Below are 15990 nucleotides of genomic sequence, written 5' to 3' on the forward strand. Positions count from 1 at the left end.
ATGTTCAAAAATTGCCAAGGATGCGCCCGTAGCCCAGATCTGGCAAGACCCCGCGCGATCCAGGAAAGTGTGAAAGGTGCTTACATATAGAAGCCTAAGTGAATTATGACTGTAGAACAATGTGTATCTGTAGCCAGTATACCATCAGTAGAAAAGAAGTGTGTCTTTATGAAGTTAGGAAAATATTGTGACTAGACCATTAATATGTTGAATTTGTGATCAAATATATATTCCACTGTTGAAGGTATTCCAAGGTGACGACATAATCTTGAGCTTTACAGAAATAGTTCAATGAGTTAAAACATATGTTCAAATTTCATGCTACATTGTATTACAAGTAATGTGAAGTGAGTATGAGTACATTCACCTAAATGCTAAAATCAGTTGGTTATATCAACTGAAGACATAGTTGGTGTCATTTGACAGGTGAAAAACTAATGTTCTTTTTGGTTACTTGGAAGTTACCATAGGTAGGCAAGTTACCTATACAGTCAAGTTGGTGCGTGTGTGTTTATATGACGTCCTAGCTTGTAAACACAATATCTTAAGATCGGTCACCTCTGCAGTTGTCATATTTGGCATGTGCCTCCCCACAATAAGTACAAGAACCCTATTGGTTTTGGGTGGACTTCAAAGGTAATTTGGGGTCAGCAACGGTCACACTCTGTAAAGCCTTATAAACACAAACCTTGTAAACCTGATATCCCAATATACTGTAGGTTATACCACTTAGCTCATAGATGGCATGTGTCTTTCTTACAGGAAGTACTGTACATGAGCCCTATTATTTTGGGTGGAGGTCAAAGTTCATTAAGGGTCAGCAGAGGTCCAAATTTTGAAACATCGAATGAGCTTTATATTGAGAAGCTAACCTGCAAAAAAGATCATATATGCATGGTAGATTCCCCAAATGATAAGTAAAATTGCTGCACAATTAGGTCTAAGTGAAAGCTCATTTAAGGTTTGCAGAAGTCAAACGTTACTAAAGGTCAAGTCCTAACGAAGGTGTAAAACTTATGCTGCTTTGACTTCCGTGTTGCTTTGGGTGGAGGTCAAAGGTCGGCTTAGGTACATGCAGCATGAACTTCAGCCAAGGTTAGCTTGCAAACTACTCTTGTCCTGTATATGTAATGTATTTATAGGCAAGTACCTCTGGGAAAGGTTTCCCTCTGGTTTAATGTTTCTGTACACCAAATGAGATATCTTTCCTATTTTTTTTTATTAGCACGTTTCATCTGCATCTGTTATGGAGGAAGAAACCCTACTTGCAGGATGTGAAACTCCAGATGTATCACAAGAATCAACTTTGGCAGGTACGTAGGATCACAATGAAAAGACAAAGTACTGCTGCTCAATGAAAATATCAAAGCAGGCAGTACAGTTTTTCCTTATATCAGTCTGTTTGTCCTTAAATAGTTCTACCTGCAGATCTTCAAAGTTGTCAGGGGAGATGTTGGAAGATTGGGCTGGAGAGGGGGGTGGGGTGGGTGGTCCTTGAGTTGATTTAATTAATGTAGATGCATCGCCAAACTGTCAATGATGTTGAGATATTGAAAGTCAAGTAGGCTGTGCTCAGGTGTAAATAAATCAAGGGGTACCAGGGAAAGAAGATATCTTTTTAAAGGATAGTCAGGCCGTCCAGGGATAAATTAAGTTGTCTTCCTTCTTAATCTCATCTTGGTTTTGGTGGGTCTTCTTTCTCACCTGAGATCATTGAAGCAATACACTGGTACTAATTAACTCCTAAAATAAATCTTACTCTGTTGTGTATTGATGTGTGTTTATGAAGATGGAAACATAATAATTATACATATGTGTCAAAGTTCACCTGGGTTTTAATCATTCTTAGAACTGCTATGAAACTCCAAATGTTGTGCTAATCCTCTGATAGTCATGTGATCACTATCTAATGAAAACAAAATAACACATCTAGGTATCTGTTGTTTATCTGAAACAAATCGATAGCAATTAAACTAAGGCTGTTTGTGAGTAGATCATAGACATTTAAACAGAAGGCTAGACCACTTTAATATGTCAATTAGGAGATGTGTATTTAACATCCATGGAGGGTCATGTGATGTGCACCATGGTAACAAGCAGGGTCATGTGATGTACTCCATGGAAACACTTATAACTTCTCTCATATTCATTGTATCAATGTATCCCGTCTACAACTAGTGTCATCATTGCAGAGTTTCCACAGTCCTGAAGAAAGTTAAGGAACCCAGAATTTTAGATAAGTGATGCACGTATCAATGTTTACTGCAATATTTCCATTGCAAAGTTGCTAGTTCCTTTAAAAACATTGAGCTGCAGATGAAACACATGCAACATATCAGGACTGTACATTCACATTGTACATTGACATAAGTAGCAGACGACAGGATTCACTGTTCCTTAGCAACACAAGTCTAGTAGGTGCCTTACATGCACTCGCAAGCAAAGATCAAGCTTTTTTAGCTCATACCAGCATGCTGGTGTGAGCTTTTGCTACAGTGCAGGTCTATCACTCTATCCGTCAACAATTGGTAAAACCGCTCCCACTCGCACAGTGTTTGATGGAATTTCATGAAACTTGAACACAAGGACCATTGGGAATAGGGCCATCAGAGATGGTCCGAAATTTGGGGTCAAAGGTCACCTGTGGGCCGTAATGGGCCATTTTGTGGAAATTTTGCAAAATGCTTCTTCTCCTACAGATTCCATTGTACAATGTTGAGGGTTTGTCACGATAGTACTATGGAAGTTTTACCTTCAGGGTGTTCATGAATTTGAGATCAAAGATCAACTAGGAGTCTTTTGTGGCCCGGCCGCGGCCCTATATTTTCAAATTGCTCCTGTTCGTACAGTGTATGGCCAGTTATAATGAAACTTGGTCACAACATTCCTCGGGATGAGAGTTACAAGGGTTGTTCGGAAAATTGAGGTCAAATGTCATTTAGGGGGTCATCAGGGGTCATTCTTTGTAATATTTTCAAATATCTCAATCTCCTCAAGATTTTGATGGATTATATTCAAAGTTGAACTGATGATTGTTGGATTGTGTATGAATAAGGTGATGCCTAATAATTTTTGGTCAAAAGTTAATTAATTACAATTAATCCCCATTGTTTAAAAAAATCTGAGCCTTCACCTTTTGCCAAAGCTCCTTTAATTCGTCTCCCAGTCTCTGCAGGGTTTGTTTACATTTGTGGTTAAGCTCTGCAAGGGCTGTTAGTGGAATTAAAGCAGGACTGGGAGTTGTTATTAACTGTTGAACTGTAAGCATGAGAGCCCTATAGCCAATCAGCACTTGCCGATTCTTAGAAGTCTTTGAGCCTGAGGTATGTAGGCAGCCAGCCAAAATTTTGGCAAGGAGTGCTTCAGGTCTGCTCATGTAGAGGGGAGAAAGTTTAATAGGGTAGGTCAGTGGCATTGTTTGAGAGAGTGGGTAAAATAGGATTTAAAGGGGGGAAATAGGAATTATAGCCAGTGGCGTGGCCAGAATTCTGCTAACGGAGGGGGGGGGGGGGTTATCCCTCATGGGCCAAAAATGGGTGGAATCTGAAAAATGGCCTGAAATTTGGTGGGCCGTAAAGTTTTGTGGGCCCCACATTTTTAAGCTCGAAAAGGTATGAGCTTCTGCACCATTGGTGCTCTAGTTTGACATTTCAACAACGTCATCACCATCATCCAAAATAATGCAATTAATATCAAAAGTACAGTGAATGCCAGTTGAAGGTGCTTTCTGTTGGATACCAAACTCCTGTAACTTCGAACTGACAAAGGTTTAAAATAACATACATGGTTAGGAGCAGTGGGAGCACATCACAAGATCCTGCATTGTTGGTATGTTCTTAGAGTTTAGGGCGATGTCTAGATATTGATATATATAATAAAGTAAACCATTCGACTGCCATATATTGCTGACGAAGGTCCCAGGGGGGGACCGAAAATTCCAATATATTTTCTAAAAATTTACTCCTTTATTGTCAATTATGAGACATATCTTATTTCTCTGGTTTTCTCTATTAATATTTTCTTTTGGAGTAAATGATGATTTTTGTTATAATATATATATATATATATATATATATGTATATATATATTAGTGTTTACACGGGTCCAAAAATCGGGAACCGGGTACTCGAGGGCCGTTACCCGTCGGGTATCCGGGTACCCGGAAAAATTGTTTACCCTCGTGTACCACGATTTTCAAGAAATTGCATATTGGATGCTGTAATAAATGCATTATATTCTCTACTGACAATGATTCCATGTTCAAATACGTAGGTGTAAGATAAGGTATAAAACCTCACTCAATAATTTAAAATTTGCTTTTGTTTCTTTCATTAACTTGTTAATAAATTAATTATTTAATTGTAATTAGCATTACTACTAACATCGCACTGCCGCCGCTGCTTATGCTTGCTCGTGCACGTCTATTGGATCAAACCATATAAATATCCAATTTAGCTCTTAAACAGTTGTTACTACTACTACAATCTATTAAGCAGGCCCATGGTTCGCATTAGCCGCGAGATTGCGCGATTCGCGCAAATTTGATCGCATTTGGCAAAAACGATTAGTAAAAAGCCACTTGCGATTACTATTTCTTTGTTAGCCCGTCTATAATCCATAAACATCTCGTAAAATTCCTTGTTAGCCTTTCCTTATATAAAATAAACGAATGAATAAATAATAATTTCTTCCATATTGTAGCCTAACACCACACTAAGTCAATGAGAAATCTAGCTAAGCCTAACCATCTGTTTATTTGCTGAAGTTGTGACGCAGTTATAAAACATCCATGGAATTCTTTCGTTATTGCTGTTACGTCCGACCACATGGTTGCCTAACACCACACTAAGTCAATGGGGGTAATCTAGCCTAGCCATCTGTTTATTAGCTGAAATTGTGACGCAGTTATAAGATATCTATGGGAAGCTTTCGTTATTGATGTTATCTTCCACCTCATGGTAGCCTAACAACACACTAAGTCAATGGGAAATCTGCCTAACCGTAGGTTTGCAATTTTTTTTAAACATTCACACTTCGCATAGGATTCGGGGATTAAATTCGGAACCGGATGGAATCGCGTCGGGCGGGTACCTTCGTTATTGCTGTTATCTTCGACCACATTGTAGCCTAACACCACACTAAGTCAATGGGAAATTTGCCTAACCGTCGGTTTGCCAATTTTTTTTTTTTTAAATCACACTTTGCGTAGGATTCGGGTAATAAATTAGGAACCGGGTAGTATTGCGTCGGGCGGGTACCCGGGTAACCCGTGCAAACATATATATATATATATATATATATATATATATATATATATATATATATATATATATATATATATATATATATATATATATTATATGTCGCTGGGGTCAACAAGCCAATAACATAAAGCATATCAACACCTCCAATTTCTTTCTTGTATAATTTTGTAGAAAATACAGTTACATCAACAGTACTTTAAAAGGAATTAAATGTATTCATATTCCACATAAGTTATATCATCTTCTGCTATTGAACTGATTTTAAAGAAAGTATTTTCTTGGTATATATTAATGAGAATACAAGAAAGATATTGGAGGTGTTGATATGCTTTATGTTATTGGCAAAGCAATCCAATTATCGAATGAGAAATAGGAAAATGTGATCTCAACTATTATTGAAAAATTAGTTTTTTCACTTGGTTTGATGCGCTGAGTGTGATCTTTAACCATATTTATTCTTACTTTTATTTACATTTCAGCTGATTACGGCAGATTAATGGTCAATGTTGCCGATGATCTTACTCTAGACAGCACTCTGAAATTAGCAACTCTGTTTGGTTTACCACCGGCAGAAACTGATATGTTACGCAGGGTTTCTATGATAGAGACACCAGGAATCACTCTGATTAACTTCATGAAGACACGAAACATCATCAACATGTATGATGTCACTAACCTACAAAAGGGTTTGGTTTATATTCAGCTAAACCAAACAAATGAATATCTCTTATCTCCATATCAGTCTAAAGTTGACCCCTTTCAGTTTGAAGAAAACCAAGCACCAGAACTTCTTGCTTGGCCTGGTAAGATTGAATAAAATGATGCAGAATACATTATCAGAATACATTAAACAAACATAGTACAGTACAGTCAGGGCTTAATATGCTGCTTTCAGGCAACTTGTTATTTTTAAATTATTTACTTTCACTATGTATGTATGATAAAAGTAATTACAAGTGGATCTTTTTGCCAATTATTTGTCGTCATTTGGTTCATTTCTTTATCGTAAAAAGATTGAAAATACAAAAATGCTCAAATTTTAGGTCCCATGGGATTAGCCAATATTTCAAGTATCCATTTAAGCCATGTGGTCACTCTCAGACACGATGCTAGAATCTTTAAATCTCCTGTTGTCCGCTGCCACTCGTCAAATTCTCTAACAACTCAAAGCGTGTGTTACATATTGTATAATGGTTCCTTCGATACGTACCTCCTTCATAAATCAATTGCAAGGCTGCAGTATTGTTGAAAAGTGTTTCATTAATGTGGTTCAGTATGGCAATTTAAAAATAAAATAAATTATATAAAGTCAAAGCTTCAGTTACTAGTGTTTGTTTTTCCGTTATTTTTAGTTGAAAATGTCAAATCTGTCCCTAATGATGAATCAACTCCATCACAAGGTTCTGATGAAAGAGAGGAAACAAAGGAAGATCACGAGCAGAGTGAGGAGAGTTTGATGGAGAGAACAGAGAGAGAAGAACTACCAAAACAAAGAAAAGATTCACAGATACTTGAAATGAGGCAACATCATTCATACGTTGAACACAGGATAAAGTATGAAGGTGGAACTATTAGCATCATGGGGGTACATCTGACTATTCCTGAAGACGCTGTATCCTTCGATCATGTAATTGCTGTTAAAGTAATCTATGTTCCTGACATACACCTCCCTGGAAGTGCTCGTAGAGGCAGAATGACACCTCTGATAAAACTAGAGCCAGAAGGACTCGTCCTCAACAAGCCAGCCCAGCTGACTATTCCTCACTCGGCTATAATCCCTGAGCCAGATCGACATGGTGTTATTATCTTCACTGGTCTGAAAGATGAAACTTTACAAGAAGGTAAAGATGATGACCAATGAACACTTTTTATGCAATTGATGAATGTACCAGGAGAAATAAAATGAGTTATATGCTGGGAATCATTACGGTAAAATATGTCTTAGTTAATAAGCTCTTGATATTTACTGTATTTAAGATTACCAATAATATATTTTGTATAATATTACTTACTATAGGTGAAATAACTTGGACCGAAGAGAAATCTAATGATTGGAAGCTGTACCCAGAGAAGATCAGTCTTGATATTAACATCCTGAGCTACGTTTTTGTTACTTTAGTCAGCCAAGAAACAGAACAGAAGCATATATTCCGTATTGTTCCATTTATCGATGGGATGCTTGATGCCAAAGATGATGTCTTAATAACTGTTTGTTTCTGTAAGGACAGTGATGAAGAGTACAAGGTGAGGATAATCTCCTGTAACCATGGTGATATCTGTAGCAGTTTGAGGTCAATTCTGCTTTGTACTTTGATCTGTAAGTTGCCTACTGGGAATCTTGCTTTCTTTCATGATTTGTATAATGAATTTTATTGTGTTTTACTGGCAAATTATGAAGTGATTGGTTAAGGGTGCATTTTTATTGATTCATCATAGCACATTCAAAGAGAAAACTCTATTACTTTTGAAATACAGAGCTTACACTTAATTTGCAACAAGGATTTAGAGGATCCAATGAAAACATGCAACATTTATTTGTGATTTTAGTAAATTAAGGGACAAAGGCTGCTGTTACTTGATATAGCAGTACTGATGAAGAAGAATGAAGGCACAACAAATTGCATAATTGACTCTGCTATTTTTTTTAAACTTCTCTATTTTCTTATGTTTTAGTTGCTGTTAGAGGACTACCAGTCCAAACTGAGTCTGGGAAACTATACAACATTTCAAGTTACCCGGACATTAAATGACGGCAGAGATCATGCTCCTTACATCGATCTGATGATGTCATCGCCAGGTGATAGTTACCATCTGACGAAGGAAGAATCAACAAAGGTTTGTAATCACCAATGCTATTCAAGTTTGTCTTCTAACATTATATGTAAGTTGACTTGTTACCGAGGATTGGTTACCTAAAGTGGTTCAAAGTGTTATAGCGATTAGAATATTGGCTCTACAACCACTACTTTCTGGTTAAAAAACCCAACAGGTACAGTACTATAAGCTATGCAAAACGTCTGGTGGGCAGTGTTGTTGAGCATAATCTTGTGAGGGTTGCTATTTTCGGTTCATGACTTAGGAAATGAAATCCTTTGTTCTTTCACATGGTTTCACAAAAAATTTCACCCACCATCTCTGGTGATGATTAATAGGGATGTATTTTATTCACTTCCCTTTTATTTGGAGGTAGTGTTCAGATGCTGTGGCAAACTCTCTCTTGCTGGAGTGGGATGTTGATTAGGTGGCTGTCCTGTAATCAGGAATGATTAAGACAATTACATGCCTGCCTATAGTAAACTCTCTGAACACTCATCAAATACAGAAGGATTGATATAAGCCGGTATTCATCTTAAATCACATGAATATCCATGGCTCTACTATGTTCCTGTTGGGTTCCTACCCCATGTGACAAACTTAACCTAAAATGTTGTTATGGAATTCTTCATTACAATATAACGTACAATCTTCACCAGCTGCCAATGAAATGTAAGGCTTTGTATTTGCCCACACGTCTTGGTTCCTTATTAACTTTTCCTTAATACTTATATCTTATATGTGGCATTGTTTCTTTGCATTCATAACAAGCATTCTCATCCTCAGTACATTGAACTTCAATATCTTTTATCTATTAGCATGTAGACATTGATCACCTCTGTGCTGCCAGTAGAGTCTCTCATCAGTTCAGACTTAACAGAAACAACGATGGAGATACTGACATGGTTGATGTGAAGTTAAAAGTATCACAACATGAAAAGAACCAGACAGTCCTTATCCTCCAATCAAAGGTGAGTTATATCTGTTGATTGTCGTCCAGCTGTTTGTGTTCTCGTATGGTTCTTCATTATGTGACATTAAGCGACATCTTCTCTCTTCTTATCAGTTATTTGTTTATTCATGTAATGTCTGTTGAATGTCTTGCAGCTGTTTACATGGTGATTGAATAAAATCAGTGCTGAATTACAGTTATTCGTTGGCATGTTCTCTCATGGATTCTTTTCATTGTAATATTAACGGTGGGTGACAATTGAATTTAATTGAATTATAGTAGCCTGTTATTCAAGTATATTTTTTCAGTCTTTCCAGTGATCCTGGTGTACCTAAGTTTCTTACTTTGATCCTGTTTACCACTTTGTCTTGGTATTGCTTTGTAATAAATGAGTAACTCAAAATGCAGCAAAATGCTGAAAAAGTATGAATTATTCTACACACAAGTCAACAGCCATTGGAATTTTTGTTTTATTTGGCATCTTAAGTACCCATTAAATACTCCATAAATTATAGGTATGTTATCATCAACATTCCTTTCCTTGGGATTTCCAATTTTTATTATATGTTATTTTATTTCTGTTTCAGCTCTATGTTTCTACATCACATTCCTACTGTAACCTAATCATTCACAAGGTTGTGCTAGATATTCTGCACTATTGTATGTTAGACTTTCTCATATTTAAAGTTTCCATTATTCATAAAATTTTTGTTTTTCCTTCAGGTGAAGAACATTCTCTTATCTCCAGAAAGCCAGGAAATTCTTTTCAAAGAACTGCATACAGGTGAGTTTTTAAGTGGAAGTTGAACAAATGGTTGGACTTGGCTAGTTTTAAAAGTCCACTCTGTCCTGCATGTAAGTGAAGTTGGAACAAAATATTATGACCGCTCTTTATTTTATCCTATACATACAACAGGTAAGTGTGTATTAGTGGAGGTGAAAGAGTAAGCACATATATAGTACATGGACCCAGGTGAGTGTCTGAGTAGAGGTGAAAAAGTAATAATATTTGGTTGTAGAAGTAGGCACACCCGAGTGTTACTTATTTAAACTTAGTTTATTGGGAAATATTTGATCAACATAAACACTTATCTTGGAGAGAAATTTAATCTTGCTGCTAAACCCAAAACATATCTAACTTATATTTACACGCTTCATTTTCAGTTAGTATGCTCACTTCCTACTTTGTAGCAAAAAGCAACCTCGAAGGTGAAGCTGGATACAAGACTAGAATTTATGCACAAGACAAGGGCTTAAAGTTGCAGAGTTGCATGCAATTAGTTGTTGGCAGTAAACTTATCCTATTTATTGTTTGCACCCACGGTTGACCTGCACACCAACATTGTCATGCAGGTTGCATGCTTGTGGGCCAGTTGTGTAGTATAATATGTATGTTAGTTGTGAATGTTGCTTTTTGTTCAAACTGGCACATAATAAGCATGTGGTTAAGGCCCTCATATCTGTGCATGCGCTATACTTTTTCGATTGTAAAGTAGGGATGCACCGAATATCCGGCCGGCCGGACTACCTGGCCGGATAGTGAGCATTTATCCAGTTCCTGTTCTGGTCGGATATTTGTCAAAATCCGGCCGGATTTTTCAAAATCTGGCCTGAATTATTCCTTAAAAAGATGTTGGTATTAACTTAAATCAATGTAAACTGTTTCCACTAATTAATAAAAACATTCACAGTAAGGAAAAATTAGGTTTAAAATGTTTAATTTAATTTTCTCAATGGTCTGATGGTTTGCGTATACCTCACCTAAGAATTGCTCCTTGTTTCATACTTCTTCTTCTTATTAATTATTTTCTTTTGTGTAATGTAAAAAATCCGGTTCCAGCCGCATTTCATGTACTATCCGGCAAAATCCGGTTCCGGCCGGTTCCAAAAATTTGGATCCGACCTGAACCGGATTTTGTAAAGTAGATGTTGTTGTTCTCACTTTCAGACTTACACAAATATGAAAAGATGAAAGGAGACATTGCAAAGCTTCTGGATAAACAACATTGTGCAAAGCTAGGTGTGTATTTTGAGCTCAAGCCAGCAGAAAATGAAACAATTCAAGAAGCAGCAGAATCTGGAAAGATGCTGATGAAAATATTGGATGAAAGAGAGCTCATCATGCCAAACAGAATGATTGGAATGTATAATGGATTGAAAGCTATTCACTTTAATAAGGTGGCAAGACTGGTGCTGGAGTACATTGGTACATCACAGGAGAAGATTGGAAAGGAAAATGAAGGAGAGAAAGATGATAAGAAAATGGTTTGTGATTCGCAAAAACTTGTTGAGACTTGAAACTTATATCTTTAAAGGAAAACAAGGATCAATTTGCATAAAATCAAGATCTTCGAATGGATTAGTACTGTACTTTCTTATATGAAAAGTATCTTTTTTGCAGTCATGCAAGTCACATAACAGAAGAAGGAATTACTCTTCCATTACTAATATTGATAAGTCCTCCTTTTACTAATCATAACAAAATAACAAACATTTAACTTTTATTTTATGCTTTAGTACTCAAAAGTTGGGTTTGTAGAGATCAAGTGCACAGGAAGTCTTTTGAAAATGTTCAAATGCAGCGGAGAGTTGTCTTCATAAAAAGTATGAATTGTATAAACAATTTGTAATATTTCAATTTTATTTCAGGTAAAATTTCCAGAGAAACAGGAAATCCTTTCAAAAAGTGAACCAAAGATGTCAGTTAATTTTAAAATTTTGTTAGAGGAGGGATACAAGAGACTGGATGTCCAAAGAGCCTTGAAATTGTCTCATGGAAAACTGGACTTGGGAAGAAGGCTGTTGCTGCTTGCTAAGGAAGAACATGGTAAAGTACACGATAGTTTTAGCAACATGTGTATTCCTTCTCTGTTTGTTACTTATATATTTATTCTCAATCCTATATGACATTCTAGGATCATTACAGTTATTTCATGCAACCCTTATGTTTCAGTATTTACCAAAATGAATGATTTTCTTGATTTCAGTATGAATTTATCATTTGCCTCCAATATAGCTTCAGGCATGTCAATGCTAGAGAAATATGATATACCCTGCTTATTTATTATTGTTTCTGTACCTTTGACATGTCATTAATTGTTTCATGTTTAATTCAATGATGCTAACATTTCTTGCAGATAGTTGATTACAGGTTTTACTCTCTCTTTCTCATATCAAATCAGTATTTGACTTTCCAATTTATTTTATATTTTTGAATTATCTACAAATAGCCTTAAGTAGGAATATGAAAACATCAGTTTTGTGTTACAGAGGTTATTTTCATATAGTGGAATTAAACAACAGTTTGCATTCACACATGATTCATGACAGTGACAAAACTTTTTCCTTTCACATGAAATATATTACTTTTCTCCTCCAGAGAGACTTCCTTTGTTCCCAGGATCCAACCTTTATAAAGAACAATACTTTGATCAGCATGGAGGAGAGATGTTTATTGCAGGTGTCATTCTGCGTGTACCAGCTGGTGCACTACACACTGGAAGGATTGTAAGTCTGTGGGTTTCTGCTGACCCTGCCATTAAAGGACCTATCTCAAAGAAGAGTCTAAGGTTGACCCCCTTTGTGAAATTTGGTCCAGAAAGCCTAACCTTACACAAGTCTGCCACCTTGATTATTCCACACTGTGCTATATCTTTAACTAACCAGATGGGTATTGATGTGTACTCTGGTGTATTACAAACAGGTATGTTTCTTTCCTAGTCTTGTCTTTTATACTCCAGTGAGCTTTAGTCACTAAAATATTTGTATGATCAACAGAAGTATGTATATGAGCTTGTGTGTACCACCTCTTGACTTGTAAACATGGTTTGGCCAAACATTGCATAATGGTGTTATTTGACACTGGGCGTATGGTGCCATATTACATAAAAACAAAAACCCTACATTTCTGAAGAGGTCAAAGTCTGAAACATTTGTAAGCAAAATGATTTAAAAATATGTACTATTTAGATCCACTGGGACAAATTAAACAAAGTGTTTTGTGCTGGTTAGAAGGTCATTTGAGGTCAATATGTGTCAAAGCCTGAAAACCTTCCAAACCTCCGTACTGCTTATGTAAAACGAATTAAAGTCACACTATACGTGACACTACCTGAGTACACAAACACAATATTGGCAAGGAAATTACTTCACCTTCTGGTTCTGTGTAATGTAGATATCAATATCTCAAGAAGGAGGTGATGTCCAGAAAAATTATCTCCATTACAAGGAGGCATTCTCTTTTTGGTTGTACAAACATTTCAAATGTTGCACATTTTAGGGAGAAATAAACAACATTTCCAAAGGAAAATGATACCATTCAAGCTTTGTTATACTTCAGGATTTTATCTAGTGACCTTGCATCCATACATAGAGTTAGTAACATGATATTGCACTATTTTGATGTTCTTTGTATGTAGGATTTTATTTTCTACCATCACACTGTCCCTTAAACTCACATACGGTATAGTTTAGGATTGGTGTCCTACCTTTCACCATGTTATAAAAGCTAACTAGCAAAATGGTTTTAAAATTTTCCTCAGATAAATCTGTCAAGTGGAGCTTAGAAAGGAAACACCTCAGCTGCTCTATGAATAGTCAGCACCTTGAAGTTGAAGCTGAGAAACCCTGTCTCATCGGTCTTCATGTCCCTTTCATACCTAAGATGAGGAAACGTGTTTGTCTTTTACCGATTGTAAACAGAGTTTCTGAATCGGGCGATCAATTGACAATCCATCTTTGGTTTCATAATGATGACACTCTGGAACATAAAGTAAGTAGCTGATTTTGTCAGCTCAAGTGGTATTGCTAATAATCTGATGGATTCCAGCTGTCTGCTTTTGTGAATGACACTTGGTTCATGCACATGATTGTATAGGATTGATGCAGTGTTAGCAATAGCTATTTAAGTTTTCAATAATTTATTGCTAGTGATCATTGCAAATTTGCAACAAGTATGTAATTACAGACACATTTGTAAACACACCTTCACCAGGTGTCCACAATTTAGACAGCAAAGAATTAGATTTCATAACATAATCTGTCAGACTATTAATGGTCTTTGATAATGCATCCTATCAGACACTCAATGTATTAGATATTTATAACAGCTCCCTGATTTATCAAACGATGGCCACCCCAGAGAGGGCGCCATACCGGGAAGATGTTATTGCTTCCTGATAATCCATAGGACAACTATTAGCAGTGTGTGCATTGATATTAATATAAAAAGTTACATAAATAATCATATAATATTCAATTGTTTCATTTTCTTATATTAATAGAGTCTTATCAATGAAGAAATCTACCAACAAAAAGGAACCATAATTCATGATCCTGTCTCCGTTGTACTCAAATCAATGACTTCAATTTTACATGTTAGCACTAACTCCAGTACATCACAGTGTAACCCACATCCTAGAAAAGTGGTTAGTAATGTTTGTCAAATATTACCATTTATATAATATCAAAATGTGTAATGTATTATTATTTATTCTTAGCAACATTTAAGTATAGCAGTTAATTCCTGTTCCACAGGTAATTTGCATTTGTTAGATGAATAGTTATTTGCATCTGTTGAGTGGTATGAGTTTGGTGTTAGCATATGTTGTTATACAAATAAACATTATGTTATTTTTAAATTGTCTGTCATTCCTATGATATTCAATGAATTGCAGTTTTCTATACAGTTGATTTCATTCTGGACTAGTCCTTTCTTCGTTCCTCATTGACTGTCCATGTATTGATTATATAAGTACTTTGTGATGTGTGTAATTGTTATGGTCTCTTATTTGTTTTTTGTTTTATTGTTATTGCTTTTCTAAGCTTATAAGAGCTAAAAAGAATATGAAATTGACAGTTTACAGCCTTGTATGTAGACCAAAGCCTTGTCAAATGTCTTTACAACATCTATCAATCTCATTATGCATAAATTCTATTGGTTATTTATAGAGTACTGCAGTTTACTATATATGTGTCCTCTGTGCGACATGGGTCATCTGTAAGTAAAACACACAGCTATATTTACAACTTTCCTTGCATTTTCCAAGGTATACACCTGGATGAAGACAGGCAATTGAGGATAATCCCCCTTGCCCAAATCCAGATCATGACCATCCAGTCGACCAGTAGGATTACTGGGATGTACATTCTTTAAATTGCAAGCCCATTGCCCTAACAACTTGCCCACCATTGTTCAAGACTCTCACAAGTTTTATAAATTAATAATTAAAAATCTATTGAATTTTCTCTCTTCAAGGATGTTGCTATGGAAACCATATGGTTTAAGAACAGACACAAGGTAGAATTCCATCTTCAGAATAAAGAGATCAAAGATACTGTCAATCTGGAAATAGAAGCAAGATTTGGGATGTCCATGAAGAATCTTTTCCAGTTTAATATTCAGTTGCAGGTAACTTGATTTTGGTTTCAATTAACACAAAGCAAATTTGAATACAAGGAGTTTAAGGTTTCACTCTGGATTTATCACTCCTTTTATATTTACCTTTTATTTATCTTGTTAACCATTTACACCTTCTCTAATTAAGTCATTTTATTTTTTCTATTGAAATCTCTACTTTGTTTGCCTAACTTGACATACTGATTTCCATGATACAGGTTTGAAATATAATGTTAAAATTTTATAAACAAACGAGGCCTTATGACAAGCTGTCTTCATATCACAAATGTAACACAAAATATCCTAAACAATAAGTATTAATTAGCTATCTTAACAATTATCACTTAAACCATGTTTTTTTTACACACTGTCAATTGATAGAGGTGAGATATGCATAATCTAATTTGCTGGGAGAATCATCAAGCTTTTCTCTTCATTTTATCTTCACAGATTGACAAATTACTACACATTGACCAAATCACATCTCCATTCCAGCTTGTCCTACCTGAATGTGAGTAATTACGTTATTAACAATTTAAGAGCAGTTAATTGATTGTAGGACG

General features: G+C 35.8%; 1 protein-coding gene across 1 annotated transcript in view; it reads left to right on the top strand.

Annotated features, from left to right (window-relative positions):
• The window catches only part of LOC139981595 (uncharacterized), a 66613-nt gene that overhangs the window by 48712 nt on the left and 1911 nt on the right, over window positions 1–15990 (top strand). Inside the window, exons 8-21 of the mRNA XM_071994099.1 lie at window positions 1226–1313; window positions 5744–6067; window positions 6617–7105; window positions 7282–7508; window positions 7938–8099; window positions 8897–9049; window positions 9754–9814; window positions 10979–11295; window positions 11680–11857; window positions 12410–12733; window positions 13572–13801; window positions 14313–14456; window positions 15287–15439; window positions 15878–15938. Coding sequence (XP_071850200.1) covers window positions 1226–1313; window positions 5744–6067; window positions 6617–7105; window positions 7282–7508; window positions 7938–8099; window positions 8897–9049; window positions 9754–9814; window positions 10979–11295; window positions 11680–11857; window positions 12410–12733; window positions 13572–13801; window positions 14313–14456; window positions 15287–15439; window positions 15878–15938 — 2911 coding nt within the window. The remainder of the gene's footprint in view (window positions 1–1225; window positions 1314–5743; window positions 6068–6616; window positions 7106–7281; window positions 7509–7937; window positions 8100–8896; window positions 9050–9753; window positions 9815–10978; window positions 11296–11679; window positions 11858–12409; window positions 12734–13571; window positions 13802–14312; window positions 14457–15286; window positions 15440–15877; window positions 15939–15990) is intronic.

This window comes from Apostichopus japonicus, chromosome 15 (genome assembly GCF_037975245.1).
Source record: "Apostichopus japonicus isolate 1M-3 chromosome 15, ASM3797524v1, whole genome shotgun sequence".
NCBI classification, from domain to species: domain Eukaryota; kingdom Metazoa; phylum Echinodermata; class Holothuroidea; order Aspidochirotida; family Stichopodidae; genus Apostichopus; species Apostichopus japonicus.